Source organism: Nelumbo nucifera, chromosome 4 (genome assembly GCF_055504915.1).
Source record: "Nelumbo nucifera cultivar China Antique chromosome 4, China Antique-T2T, whole genome shotgun sequence".
Lineage (NCBI taxonomy): Eukaryota > Viridiplantae > Streptophyta > Magnoliopsida > Proteales > Nelumbonaceae > Nelumbo > Nelumbo nucifera.
Window position 1 is genome coordinate 47,293,101 of NC_142652.1, and position 12,996 is coordinate 47,306,096.

The 12,996-nt window shown below is 37.1% G+C and overlaps 1 protein-coding gene across 12 annotated transcripts in view; it reads left to right on the forward strand.

Moving 5' to 3' along the window:
• ABCD1 (peroxisomal ABC transporter 1) overlaps nt 1–12,996 on the forward strand; it is a 76,484-nt gene extending 63,488 nt beyond the window's left edge. For all 12 annotated transcript variants that reach the window (XR_016085602.1, XM_088903531.1, XM_088903535.1 and 9 more), the window contains 4 exons: nt 11,828–11,988; nt 12,071–12,123; nt 12,212–12,290; nt 12,376–12,996. Coding sequence is in view for 11 of the 12 variants with exons in the window: in XM_088903531.1 (XP_088759657.1) it covers nt 11,828–11,988; nt 12,071–12,123; nt 12,212–12,290; nt 12,376–12,462 (380 nt within the window). In the remaining variant the exon portion in view is untranslated. The remainder of the gene's footprint in view (nt 1–11,827; nt 11,989–12,070; nt 12,124–12,211; nt 12,291–12,375) is intronic.

Here is a 12,996-nt window from a genome sequence, read left to right on the forward strand (position 1 = left end):
GTAACTCTTTGGTGACTTTTCTGATTGTTTATGTTGATGACATTGTGGTCACGGGTAATGACAGTTAGGAGGTGAGTAAACTCAAAATATTTTTCAACTCTAAATTTGAGATCAAGGATTTACGAACTTTCGGGTATTTCTTGGGAATTAAAGTTGGTAGATCTAAGGATGGTATCTCCATTTCTCAATGCAAGTATGTTCTTGACCTCCTTGCAGAGACTAGTAAACATGGTGCTAAACCGACTTCCATCCCTATAGATCCCAATCATAAGCTTTCAGCTACTAATGGTGAACTTTTGCCTGATAGGGAAGTGTTTCAGAGACTGCTTGGGAAGTTATATCTCTACATGACTCGGCCGGATATTTCCTATACAGTGTGTTATTTGTGAGTTTATGCATTCTCCCAGAGCTACACATTTAGCTTCTGCAAAAAGAGTTTGTGTTACTTGAAAGCATAGTTTTCATGGCGCTTAGGCAAGGTTAGGTGACCATAGGGCGCCCAGGCGCCTAGGCGTTGGAATTTTAAAATGCTTGTTTTATTGAGTTTTTACTTTATATATGCTTTTCTAAGTCATTTTATTGGTTTTGTGTGCTAATTAGCAATCATGTACACTTAACTATTAACACTATAAATCATTCAAATGAGTACAAATTTCATATAAAAGCTAAAAATATAAAATATTATCAATAAAAAGGTGTCTAAACCAACTAGGCAAGGCAATTACACTAAAAAACTAAACTAATAAAGTAATAAATACTAAAAAAATTTTAAATTCACAAAGAGTCAAAGGCATGCATTTGACTTTGAAGTGAATGTTGAGCATTGCCCTTCTTGAGTGCTCTCTTTTTCTCACCTTTCCTTTAACACACACACACAAAAATCATTAATAAATTAAACAAAAAGCATTGTAAATTTACAATAAATGAAAAAATAATAAAAGGAATCAAATCAAACACATATGACATACCTTGATTGAAATTTATCTATTCTAGGCATTTAAAGGAAGTAGATAGGAACTAGGAACCAAATCAAGCAATGAATAATAAAACCATAACAAAAAATAAATACGACACTTATTCAATTCTCCAAAATCTCCACAAAAGGATTAAGGATAACAATTAACAAAACATGAAGTTTATAGATGATCAATAAAGAAAAATATCTAGCTAATTTCAATATCTAGGTAATGAAAGCCTGCAACCCCTCCACTAAATCCACCAACAACATCAACAGCACAATCAACATCATCCGCATCCTCATCGTCTTCATCTTTCCCATCAAGCACTCCGACTTCATCTTCATCTTCATCTTCATTATCCTCAATGTTTCTATCCTACATTGAGTTTTCATCTTCTTCTTCTTGCACAACACTCTTTCCTTTGTCTTGTCCCCTACCATCGCCTCTTCCATAACCACCTCTACCTCTGCTTCTACTTGCACGTGTATACATCGTATATGCACTTCTCCTCGGCCTATTTGCACCCTCAACAGCTTCAGTTGCTCCTAATGCTTCATCCACTTCATTCCATGTGAGGTCACCACCTTCATGAACGAGCTCATTTGATGGGTCACTTCCAGTCAACCATTCATTACTCTCATCAACATCATCGAAGCAAATGGGATCAAATTGTTGTGGATTTGCACGTCTTGTCAAGAACCTCTCACGAAGACATTGATTATATTGAACAAAGACAAGATCGTTAAGCCTCTTTCAATCAAGTCTATTCCTCTTCTTGGTATGAATCTACGTTCATAATAAACAAAAATAAGAAGATTATAAAAGTAAAATATTTTAACTTTTATAATTAGAACTCATAAATCAATTAATAAATAATAATAAAATTACTTACATGCTCAAAGGTGCTCCAGTCATGCTCACAGGCAGAAGACGTGCACGTAAGACCTAATATGCGTAATGCAATACGCCTATGGTTTGGTGTGCAATGTCCATAAGTATGCCACCAATCAACTACAAAGTACAAATTACAAATCAAGAAAAAATTAAATTGGAGAATACAAATTCAAAGATAGCAATACAAAAAAAAATTAACAAAAATAAGATTCTAGTGGTAATGAGGTATATCTTAGTTGTTTTGTTTCCCATTGTCTAATTGCCATTTTCTTAGAAAATGCACCACGGGCATGCTTATATTCTTCCATTTGATGGGAGATCTTATCTTGAATTTCAATGTCACTCACCATCCTCTCAATACAATCTATAAAGCCCATTTCAAACTTCCCAATTGGTGCTTCATCTTCAGCTTTTGCTTTATAAAAGAGGGCAGGATTGAGGAAGAAACTGGCAAGATGCAAAGGATGTTGCATCATATTATTGCAACGCCTATCAAAAATTTCCAAAATGGGCTTATATTCTCTTTCTTTCCCACCAAAATTTGTTTTGATCTTTTCCCTTGCCCGTTCCATTGCAAAGTGGAAGTACCCCATTGCAGGTTTTTCATCACCATCAACCAACCGTAAGACCTCCACAATTGGTTGGGAAACTAAGAGGGCAATCCTTACATTTTGGAAAGAATAGTGCTTGAGACTCTTAAACCCTTTGGTTTGTTTGCCCATTTACTTCTATTTCACACATCACTAACAAATAAAGAACGCAATGGCTCTTTCAAAGTGGACAAGCTTTGCAAAGTAAGAAATGATGTGGCAAACCTTGTAATAGCACATCTAACAAGATCCCTCCCATGTGTTTTCTCCCTCGTATAAGCAAGGAGAAGAGGATGTCTGTAGATAAAGGCCATCACATGTCATGCTTTGGCAATGCAATTCTTGATAGACTTCAATCCTCCAATATCCTCCCACATGAGGTCCAAACAATGAGCAGTGCAAGGTGTCCAAAATAAATTCTTTCTCTTAATCTTCAGAAGGTCTCCTGCAGTAATATAAGCAAACTGGTTATCAGTAACCACTTGCACCACATGTTCTCCTATTTCCTCAACAACCTTATCAATCAATTCATACAAATTAGCTGCATTGTGGATTTCATTGGAGGCATCAACTGATTTCAGGAAGAAAGTACCTTTAGGAGAATTCACCAAAAAGTTTATCAAACTTCTTTGCCTCTTATCTGTCCATCCATCAGACATAATAGTGCAACCATAAGTTCTCCAAGAAGCCTCATATTCCTTGTAAAGCAATTTTGTTTTCTCAACCTCCCCTTTCAAGAGTAGCTCTCTCAAGTCATGGTAACTTGGAGGTTTGTACCCAGACCCAAACTATGCAATTGCTTCTACCATAATCTCAAAACTCTTCAACTTTACTGTGTTGAAGGGTATTTCGGCTTTATAAAACCATTTTGCAACATATTCATTAACCTTTTCTCTTTCTTCCTTTTTCAACCGGCTTTCTATGCTTGTTTGCACCAATTGTCCCTTGTGCCTTGCCTCTACCACTTCTTCTAGACTTGGCCTCACAAAAGCATCAATGGGTCCTCTAACATTTTCCTTCTTTTTTTGTGAAAACATGGGGTTTAATGGTTGGGCACTCCTACCAATTGAAATGGAGCCACCTACTTCTGTAGGTTGGTTACTTTCATGGTGAGATTTTCTCTCGCAAACCATTTGCTCCCATGGCCCACAACTGTCCTCCACTGCAAAATCACTTAACAGTTTCTTCCTCTTATTTTTGCACATGTATTCTTGCATCTCCTTTGCAATACTCGTTGTGGTTTTTGGACACTTGGTAACTTCCCCAAATCCTCCAATTAACTGTTGTTTTACTCTCTTAATTCCTCCTTTGACAATCTTTCCACACAACGAACATGTAATAGCATTTTTGTCCTCTAAATCATGCCAATATGCATACTTCCTTGCTAGATCTTTTGGCTGGGCCTTATTCTTAGTGCCAGAAGTGTTTTGATTTGCCTTGTTTGCCATTATCTAATGAAAATAAAAACAAATCAGCATTCAGCAATAACATATCAGTAATGAATCAATGATATAATCAGCAATGAGCCAAGGACAATGACAAATCACCAATAAAAAGACTAAGAGTGTAAGACCAAGGGCAAATCATCAATGACATTAATTAATAAATTAATAAAAACAAAAACAAAGCAAGTAAATTTCAGCCAAACAACAATTCAGTTATTCAGTTTGAACTTAAAAATACAATTTCATTAATAAACTTTCATTTATTTTTTCTTGCCAAGCATTTTTTTTTATCAGTAAAAAACTTTCATTAATAACAGAGAGATTAAGATACAATAGCTAAAGATTGCAATCTCCAGCAATCAGTTACAATTCTGCCCAATACAATGAAGATCTATTTGCCCCTTGTTTTGCTAGGGTATCCGCCATCCCATTTGCATCCCTTTTAACCCAACCAAACTGAGAGTTGAACTTCCTTGCAAGTGTGTCAATTTCTCTGAAGACAAATTTGAGCTTCCAAGGTGCTGATGTGATGTTTTTGGCCCAAGAGATGACCAATAGAGAGTTTCCTTCAATTTCTAAATCTGTTGTTCCTATCTGCTCAGCCATCTTTAGACCTTGAAGTAGGGCTAGAGATTCAGCCTGTATTGAGTCACCATAACCATTGGTCCAGAGTAGAATGCCACCACCACACCCAGATAATTTCTAAACAAACCCCCTATGCCTGCCCTTCCAGGGTTGCCAAGAGAACTCCCATTGAAATTCAGTTTTAGTTTGTTCCGTGCTGGTGGCTTCCATTCCATGCTTACAAGAACTTTGGGTACATCTGTTTGTGCTATTTCAGCCCAATTCCTTAGTATCTCATTCGTGGAGTAGTTTCTAAAAATCTCCATGGTCTTCACCCAATGTGCAGTTCTGATTTTTATGGCTTCAATAACTTCCTCCATTGTTTTGCTTTTTCCTGAAAAGATTCTTAGGTTTCTTTCCTCCCAAATAGTCCATACTGTAGCTGCTCTCACTGCCTTCCATATACATTTTCCCCTTTTCTTCCGTTGATACAGGAAAGAGGGGCTGAATAGATTTACCACATCCTGTGGGGGAGCCCATCTGCATCCAAAGAGAGAACAAACAACATAAAAAATACTAGAAGCAAAAGAGCAGGATAATAGCAAGTGGGTTAGAATTTCACCACATCCCAAACAAAGGACACACACATGAGGGGAGAGGCAATTGTTTGGCCTCCTTTTCTGTAGCACATCACAAGTATTTACCTTCCCTAGGAACACTTCCCAACAAAAAGCTTGTACTTTTGGAGGTATCGGTTTAGTCCAAATTTCTCTCACTGGGAAGTTCACCCCCATAGGATTAATATGAGTGAGCAAACCAAATAAAGATGCACAGGAAAATAAACCATCAGAAATTGGGGATCACATTCTACAATCAGCTATAGTTTGGTCCAAGTAGACCCTCTCAAGTGTTGAAATCAACTGCACTAGAGACTCACACTCATTTTCCCTCAACCCTCTTCTAGAGCCAAGATCCCAAGAGATCCCTGATTCTGAAAGCACACCAAACCTAGCAACAGGTTTGTTTTTATAGTTTGATAAAGCGTAGAGGTTTGGGAAATTGAACATAAGAGGCACATCCCCAACACAAAGGTCTTCCCAGAATAAAACTTTGTTGCCACAACCAACATCAAACCTGATAAATTGAAGAAAAGTTGGATATACCTCAAAGATTGCCTTCCAAGGAGAGGATGGAGCTGCATTGGGGGCTAATTTTGCATCCTAGCCGATATCTGCATCACCATGTAAGCTTTTAATGACCCTGTGCCACAACCTTTCTTCCTCACAAGGGAATCTCCGTAGCCATTTCCCTAGGAGGGACTATTTTCTCTTTATTAGGTTCCCTATACCTAATCCACCCTGGTCCTTGGGGTAACAAACTCGCTTCCATTTCACTAAATGATCTTTCTTTTCTTCACCTGGCTCCCACAAAAAGTCCCTCATAATCTTCTCCAATTTCCTAGCTATTGTCACCGGGATCTTAAAGGTGGAAAGGAAGTAAGTGGGAAGGTTTGCAAGGGTTTCCCTTCAAGGAAATATAATTTATCTTCCACATTGCCAACTTCTTCATGAACCTCTGTACCACCAGTTTCCAGAAGCTTTCAGCTTTCGGATTCCCACCCAAGGGCATTTCTAAGTATTCCAGAGGCCAATTTTTCACTTCACAACCTAGCAGATTTGCCATGGCTTGGATATCCCCCCCTTCAATGTTGATTCCAGTTACACAGCTTTTTCCCCAATTGACTTTCAATTTGGAGGCCTGCTGAAATTCATCCACCAATCTTTTCAGATTCCTTAAACTGGCTTCATCACAGCTTTCATAGAAAATAATTATGTCATCAGAAAATTGCAAATGAGACACCACCACTTCTAATCTACCCATTCTCCAACCTTTAAACTGGTTTTCTTGATCAGCTTTGGTGATTTGTCTACTCAAAACCTCAGCCACAAAGGTGAATAAGAATGGAGATAAGGGGTCATCCTGTCTTAGTCGTCTTTTAGCCTAGAAGAAATCCTTTGCTACCCCATTCATCAGAATAAAAAAATGTGTTGAGCTAATACATTTCTTAATCCACATCCTCCATCTTTCACCTAGCCCCATCTTTTCCATTAAATTCAACAGGAAGGACCAATCCACCATATCATAAGCTTTTTCAAGGTCCAATTTACAAATCGAACCTTTGTCACCTTGTTTTCTCTTAGCTGCCACACACTCATTTGCCACTAAAATTTGATCCACAATTTATCTCCCCTCTACAAAAGCTCCTTGGTTCTAAGAGATAATATAGGCCAGTACAGTCTTCAACCTACCAGCTAGGACTTTAGCAATGATTTTATACAAGCTACCCACAAGACTTATCGGTCTGTAATCCTTAGGGGTTTTGGCCTCCTTTCTTGGCACTAAAGCAATAAAAGTTGCATTTGCTCCAAGCGATAATTTCCCTTCTTGATAGAACTCCACAAACACATCCATTAATTCATCTTTTAAAATTTCCCAACAATCCTGATAAAAAGCCATTGAAAATCCATCTAGCCCTAGTGCTTTAGGTCTATCCATCGAGAATATTGCTTCATGTATCTCCTCACTAGTGAAGGCTTTTTCTAGGAGGTTAATTTTGGATTCTGGCACTCTATCCCATTGTAAATCTCCCAATTCTGCCATGTTTTCATCAGAGGATGCTAGGATTGACTTTAAGTGATCCACAAAGCATCTTTTAATTTCCTCTTTTGCAGTTGTCACTCTTCCATCCACCTCTATACTGGAAATTTGGTTTTTCCGTCTTCTCCTATTTGCTAGAGTGGAAAAAATTGGAATTTCCACCCCCTTCCAGAAGCCATTTACATCTAGATTTTTGCCTCCAAGAAATCTCTTCTTTTCTTAGAATCTCTTCCAATTGCACTTTTAAGTTCCACCTTTCTATTCTATCCTCCACCCCACACTCTTTCCGGGCCTCCTTTTGGTCCACTTCCTCTATTTTCCTGGCTAAATCCTCCTTTATGACCTCAATTTTTCCAAATTCCTCTTTGTGCCACTCCTTGACCTTTTCCTTCAATCTTTTCAGTTTCTTAGAGAATTTCACCACTTTGTTTCTAGCCCTAATCCCATCTTCTTACCACCATTATTTTACCCTTTGCAAAAAGTTTGGAACTTCTAGCCACATGTTTTCAAATCTAAAAGGTGTGGGGCCACCAATAAGGCTTAAAGGGCAATGATCAGAAGTCACTCTAGGTAGGGCTTTTAGTGTCAAAGTGCCCCACAGCTCTTCCCAATCAATGGAGTATAGGAATCTATCCAGTTTTGAGCACACTTGATTTTCTTGGAGATTTGACCAGGTGAAAGAGGCTTGTAACAAGGTAGGCTCTTTTAGTTCTAGGGACTCAATTAGGGAATTGAAGTGTTTCATGCTAGATGTTAAGGGTTGGTTGGGGTTGTTTGTCTCATTTGTATATCTTATTACATTGAAATCCCCACTCAAACACCACGGACCCTCCCATATGCCTCTAACTGCAACTAGCTCTTCCCAAAATGAGTTCCTCTCTCTATATGAATTCGGTCCATACACATTAGTCAAGACCCACTCCCTTCCATCACTCATCTTCTTGGCTTTTATTGATACTGAGTATTGACCTATTAGTTCCTCCTGACAGTCAATTTCCTCATTCTTCCACATTGTAAGGATTCCACCCGAGGCACCCCACGACGGGGCAAAAGACCAACTTAGACCCCTGCAACTCCAGATACTTCTTATCCACTTTCTGTCCAAGTCCGAAAGATTTGTCTCCTGTAACATGACTATAACCGGTCTCTCCTTTCTTATCACATTCCTGATGACTCTCCTTTTCTTTGCACTTCCTAAACCTCTTACATTCCAGCAAAGCACTTCCATTTCACTCTTTTTTCCCCGACCCTAATTCAATCCCAAATCCCAAATCCTATTCTATTTGCCAAGCATGAACACACAAAACTGGAGGCATACACTGATGTTGATTGGGTTGGATGTATTGATGATAGGAGATCCACCTCAGTACATTGTGCTTTGGTGGCAGGGAACATTGTCTCATGGAAGAGTAAGAAACAGTCTGTAGTTGCTAGATCCTCTGCTGAAGTAGAGTACAGGGCAATGGCACATGGAGTGTCAGAATTACTGTGGCTGCGATCACTTTTAGAAGAGTTGGGAGTTGACTATGAAAAGCCAATGATGCTTTACTGTGACAACCAGGCAGCTATCAACATTGCACATAACCTTGTTCAACATGACAGAACTAAGCACATAGAAGTTGATAGACATCATATACGGGAAAGAGTTGCTTCAGAGGAAGTTTGCTTGCCATTTATCTCTTCAGAAGAGCAATTGGCTGATGTTTTGACCAAGGGGTGTTCCAAGAGGGAAGCTGACACACTATATATGCAAGCAAGGCATGATTGACATCTATGCTCAGCTTGAGGGGGGAGTGTAGAGAGACTAGGCCGAATGGGCCCTAGTATCTATTCTTTTATTTATGTAGTGTGTTATTTATTTGCTTGTTAATGGGCTTGTTACTTCCTTTTATAAGTTTATTTTAAGTTCTTTCTTAGCTGGCCGCCCACTTAAGGGCATACTTGTAATTAACTTAGAAAAAGAAGATTAACAAAAGGATTAGTGAGGGGAGAGAGGAGATTATCGAACTCTTCTTCTTCCTCTTCTTTTTTTTCTCTATTTTTAATCAAGTTTATATTAATTTTAGAGGACTGATTTACTTCTATTATTTCTTGTTATATAAAAGCAATAAATAAGTAAAATAACATAAATAAACAAAAAAAAATTTCAATTATTTGATTAAGATGTAAAAGAATAGATAAACTACCAATTATGCTTTACATCTAATTCAAAATATTATTAAATTCAACACCTAGTACATAAAGTTTATATGCTTTCCAACAATATACAGGTTGAGGGGGTCGGGTTTAGCCTAATATCGTACCCTACCCGTAACGTACGGGTTGTAGAATCCCAAAACCCGACTTGCCCCAAAACCTATCCTTCAAACAAAAAATCCCGCCTCGTTAAGGTGGGTAGGGTAGAATTGCCATCCCTAAACCCGAGATGCTTAGTTATGGTTGAGTTGGGCCCAGGTTGGTAAACTCAGGCTTAATCTTGAATTGGACCAAGCTTAAGCATGAGGTTTGAGACTTAGCATTGGATTGACCCTTAACCCGACCCAATCCGCTCAAGTTGCACCTAGCAAGGACTCATGCAATGCATGGGCTTTGTTAAGCGAAAGCTAAACAATAAAAGCACATAAGAGTAGACAATTGTTTTATATTTTAACCTTTTAAGTAATTAATAATTAGTTATATTTTATATACTACTTTTAATAATTTTTTACAATACTAAAATAACAATAATTAATTTCAGCTAGGTTGTTCATCAAACCGGTGAAACCAACCAACATGACCCAACTTGACTCGAGTTGGCCGGTTTTCTAGTATTTCTGGTTGGTTTCGGTTGAGCAATTTCCCAACCTAACCAGGTTGGGTCAATTTCGGGTTGGCCATTTGTAAATCGACAAAAACCAAACCGACCCAACCATATAACAAAACAAAATATTTTATATTGTAAGGAAAGTGGGAAAGTTCCCATATTCTTTAATTTATTTTTGAAAATTTTCTATTAAATAACAAAACAAAAATAGATTTATACATAATTGTTGAAAATATATTTATCACAAAAATATAATAAATAATTACTAAAAATACAATAAATATAACTTTTAGTATATATAACTATATATAAGATATAGATTAAGATTTTCAAATTATTATTAATAAATATCAATTTTTTGAAAGTTATTTTCTAGAATTATTAATTGATATAAGTGAAATAATGCTTTTATTATAAGTACATTAATAACTGCAATTAATATTATATTTTTAATATCTATTAAAAACATTTTTTTAAAGTTATTGCCTATTTTTGTTATTTGAAAGCTTCAATACCTCTAAATTATTTAATCTTTTTTTGAAGATAAATAAAAATAAACTTTATTAGAGAAAAAAAGGAAAAGGAGATTGCAACAGGGTGATAAGGAATCACCCAACAATAGTAGACCCAAAAAAAAACAATAGACCCGACGAAGCCCCTAAAAACAGAAAAAAAAAATTCCAGACATACCAAAGCACCTTAAGAAACAACCCATTATCCAAATACAAGTATCACAACAAAATCACAAAGGTCCCTACCACCAACCCCTAGAACAACTAAAATACACAATTGACTAAAAATTCCAAAAACCCAAATCTTGCCAAACATCCTGAAGTAAAATAATCCAGCTGATGAAAGGCTCAACTTAAACTTTATCCATTTTCTCATGATGCCCCGTCTAATCTTGAAATCTCTTGTCTCATCTGGGTAACTTGTATTGTTAGTACATAATTTCGTTATGAATTTCATAAAAGTATAAAATTATTAATATTTCTTTTGATAGATATAGATGAAAAGTGGAGGATAGGATAAATAGGAATTAGAGATAATTTAGGAGAGAAACTCTCTACTAAATTAGAGATAACTTAGTAGATAATTAGGAATTATATATAATTTAGGAGATAAATAGGAATTCTAGATAATTTAGGAGAAAGGGAGTGATGAGGTGGCTTCATGTGGGAGCAAGGAAGGCTAAAATGAAGAGGGGCTGAGAGTTCTCAGTTGGGGTAAGGGAGAAAGCTCAGGCCATCTGATGTGTCATTATTTCTACTTTATTATATATATAGATTTATTTGTTTATTTTGATAGATGGAGTGAACAGTTATTGCTGGAACTGCAAGGTGCCGCCAACCAGTGGGTTGGTAAGGTCTCCTGCTGGTTGTAGTGGAGACTTGGGACCGAATCCTGCCTGCACCTGGATTGGAGGATGGGCCACCCTCCATTGTGAAGCCCTTCAAAAGATATCAAAAGAAAAACAAACAAAAAAGAAAACGGTTATTGCTGGAACCAAAATCTTCAAGTGGTATTATTTATTAAAAGAACTTGCAATGGGACAGTTTGATTTTAAGCAAATAACTAAATGAGGAAGTCGATCATGATTCGTGCTCTCTGGAAAGTTGACATGTGAATGGGCTAAATGTTTTACAATACATGCAAAAGAGATGAGCATTGTATGGTCTTCTCCTTTCATCTATTCAAAATTGACACTTTTTGTTTAAAAAAAATATGTGTGAGTGATACAGACTGAGGTTTATACCATGTTCTATTTGAACCAAACTAAAATTACAGAACCTAGAAAATTGGGGGATTGATTCTAGTTATTGAAGTCCCAAATAATTTATATTTATACCATGATTCAAATCATGCACAATATATATAAATTCTTTCTCTGAGTGAGTTCATGCCACATTTTAGGTGACAACTCTGATGATAGAGCACATATACTGGACACACATCTTAGATCTATTCTTGAGAGGGTTCGATTGATCTATCTTCTTGAAAGAGAGGGAGGTTGGGATGCTAGTGTGAATTGGGAAGACATTCTTTCTCTTGGAGAACAGCAAAGACTTGGCATGGTAAGCCCAAAAAGTGTGATGTTTAAATATTCTACTTTAAGAACTTGCCACTAGAATATTTCTGATGGCTTCTTTTTATCAGGCCCGCCTATTCTTTCACAATCCTAAATTTGGCATCCTTGATGAGTGCACCAAGTACGTGACAAAACTATTTGTTTTCCCTTGGTTCAGTGATAAAAAAAGGAATACTTATTTGTTTGCATATACTTTCATCTGATGACAGTGCCACAAGTGTTGATGTTGAAGAACACCTGTACAAACTGGCAAATGAGATGGGCATAACTGTTGTTACAACCTCTCAAGTAAGTGGTGTATATAGCTTGCTGGTTTGATTTTTTACCATTATCCATTTTGACTCTTTGCAATGTATTCCATGTCTTATCTCAGCGGCCTGCTCTGATACCATTCCATTCCCTCGAATTGCAATTGATTGATGGTGAGGGTAAGTGGGAGCTACGTTCAATTAAGCATTGAGTTTGGAGTGCCACCTTCAATTGAGCATAAGTTGAGTGCCGCCTCAAATTGCAAGTAATATAATTTCCGTTGGGGTAATCAGAGTCGGAGCCCTTGACTGACAGTAAGGGAAAGGACCTGAAAATCTATTAGTATCCTTTGTGCCAAGATTGGCCAACTCTTATGATGCCTTTTTGCTGTCACCAAGGCCTAAAATGCTAAAACAGATACATCACAACATGCTAAAGATTTGGTGGTTGGCTGGATAACATTCAATCATTCTATGAGCTATGACTGTCAAAGAGACATTCAAGTAAAAGCGGGGTAATAATGTGATAATTGGGACAGGGCATGTTGTATGTAATATAAAGAAATCCTTCATGTACAGGCATGCCTGTTGGCATGCACTCATTTACGGTGTAAAAATGGATTATTGGCGATTGATTAGCTATCCCAAGAATAAAAGGGCAGAAGCTGGAGTGAAAGATGTATTAACAGTGAAGGTATCTCTTCAATTATTTATAAAATAAGCCCGAAATGTATTAATTTATTTTA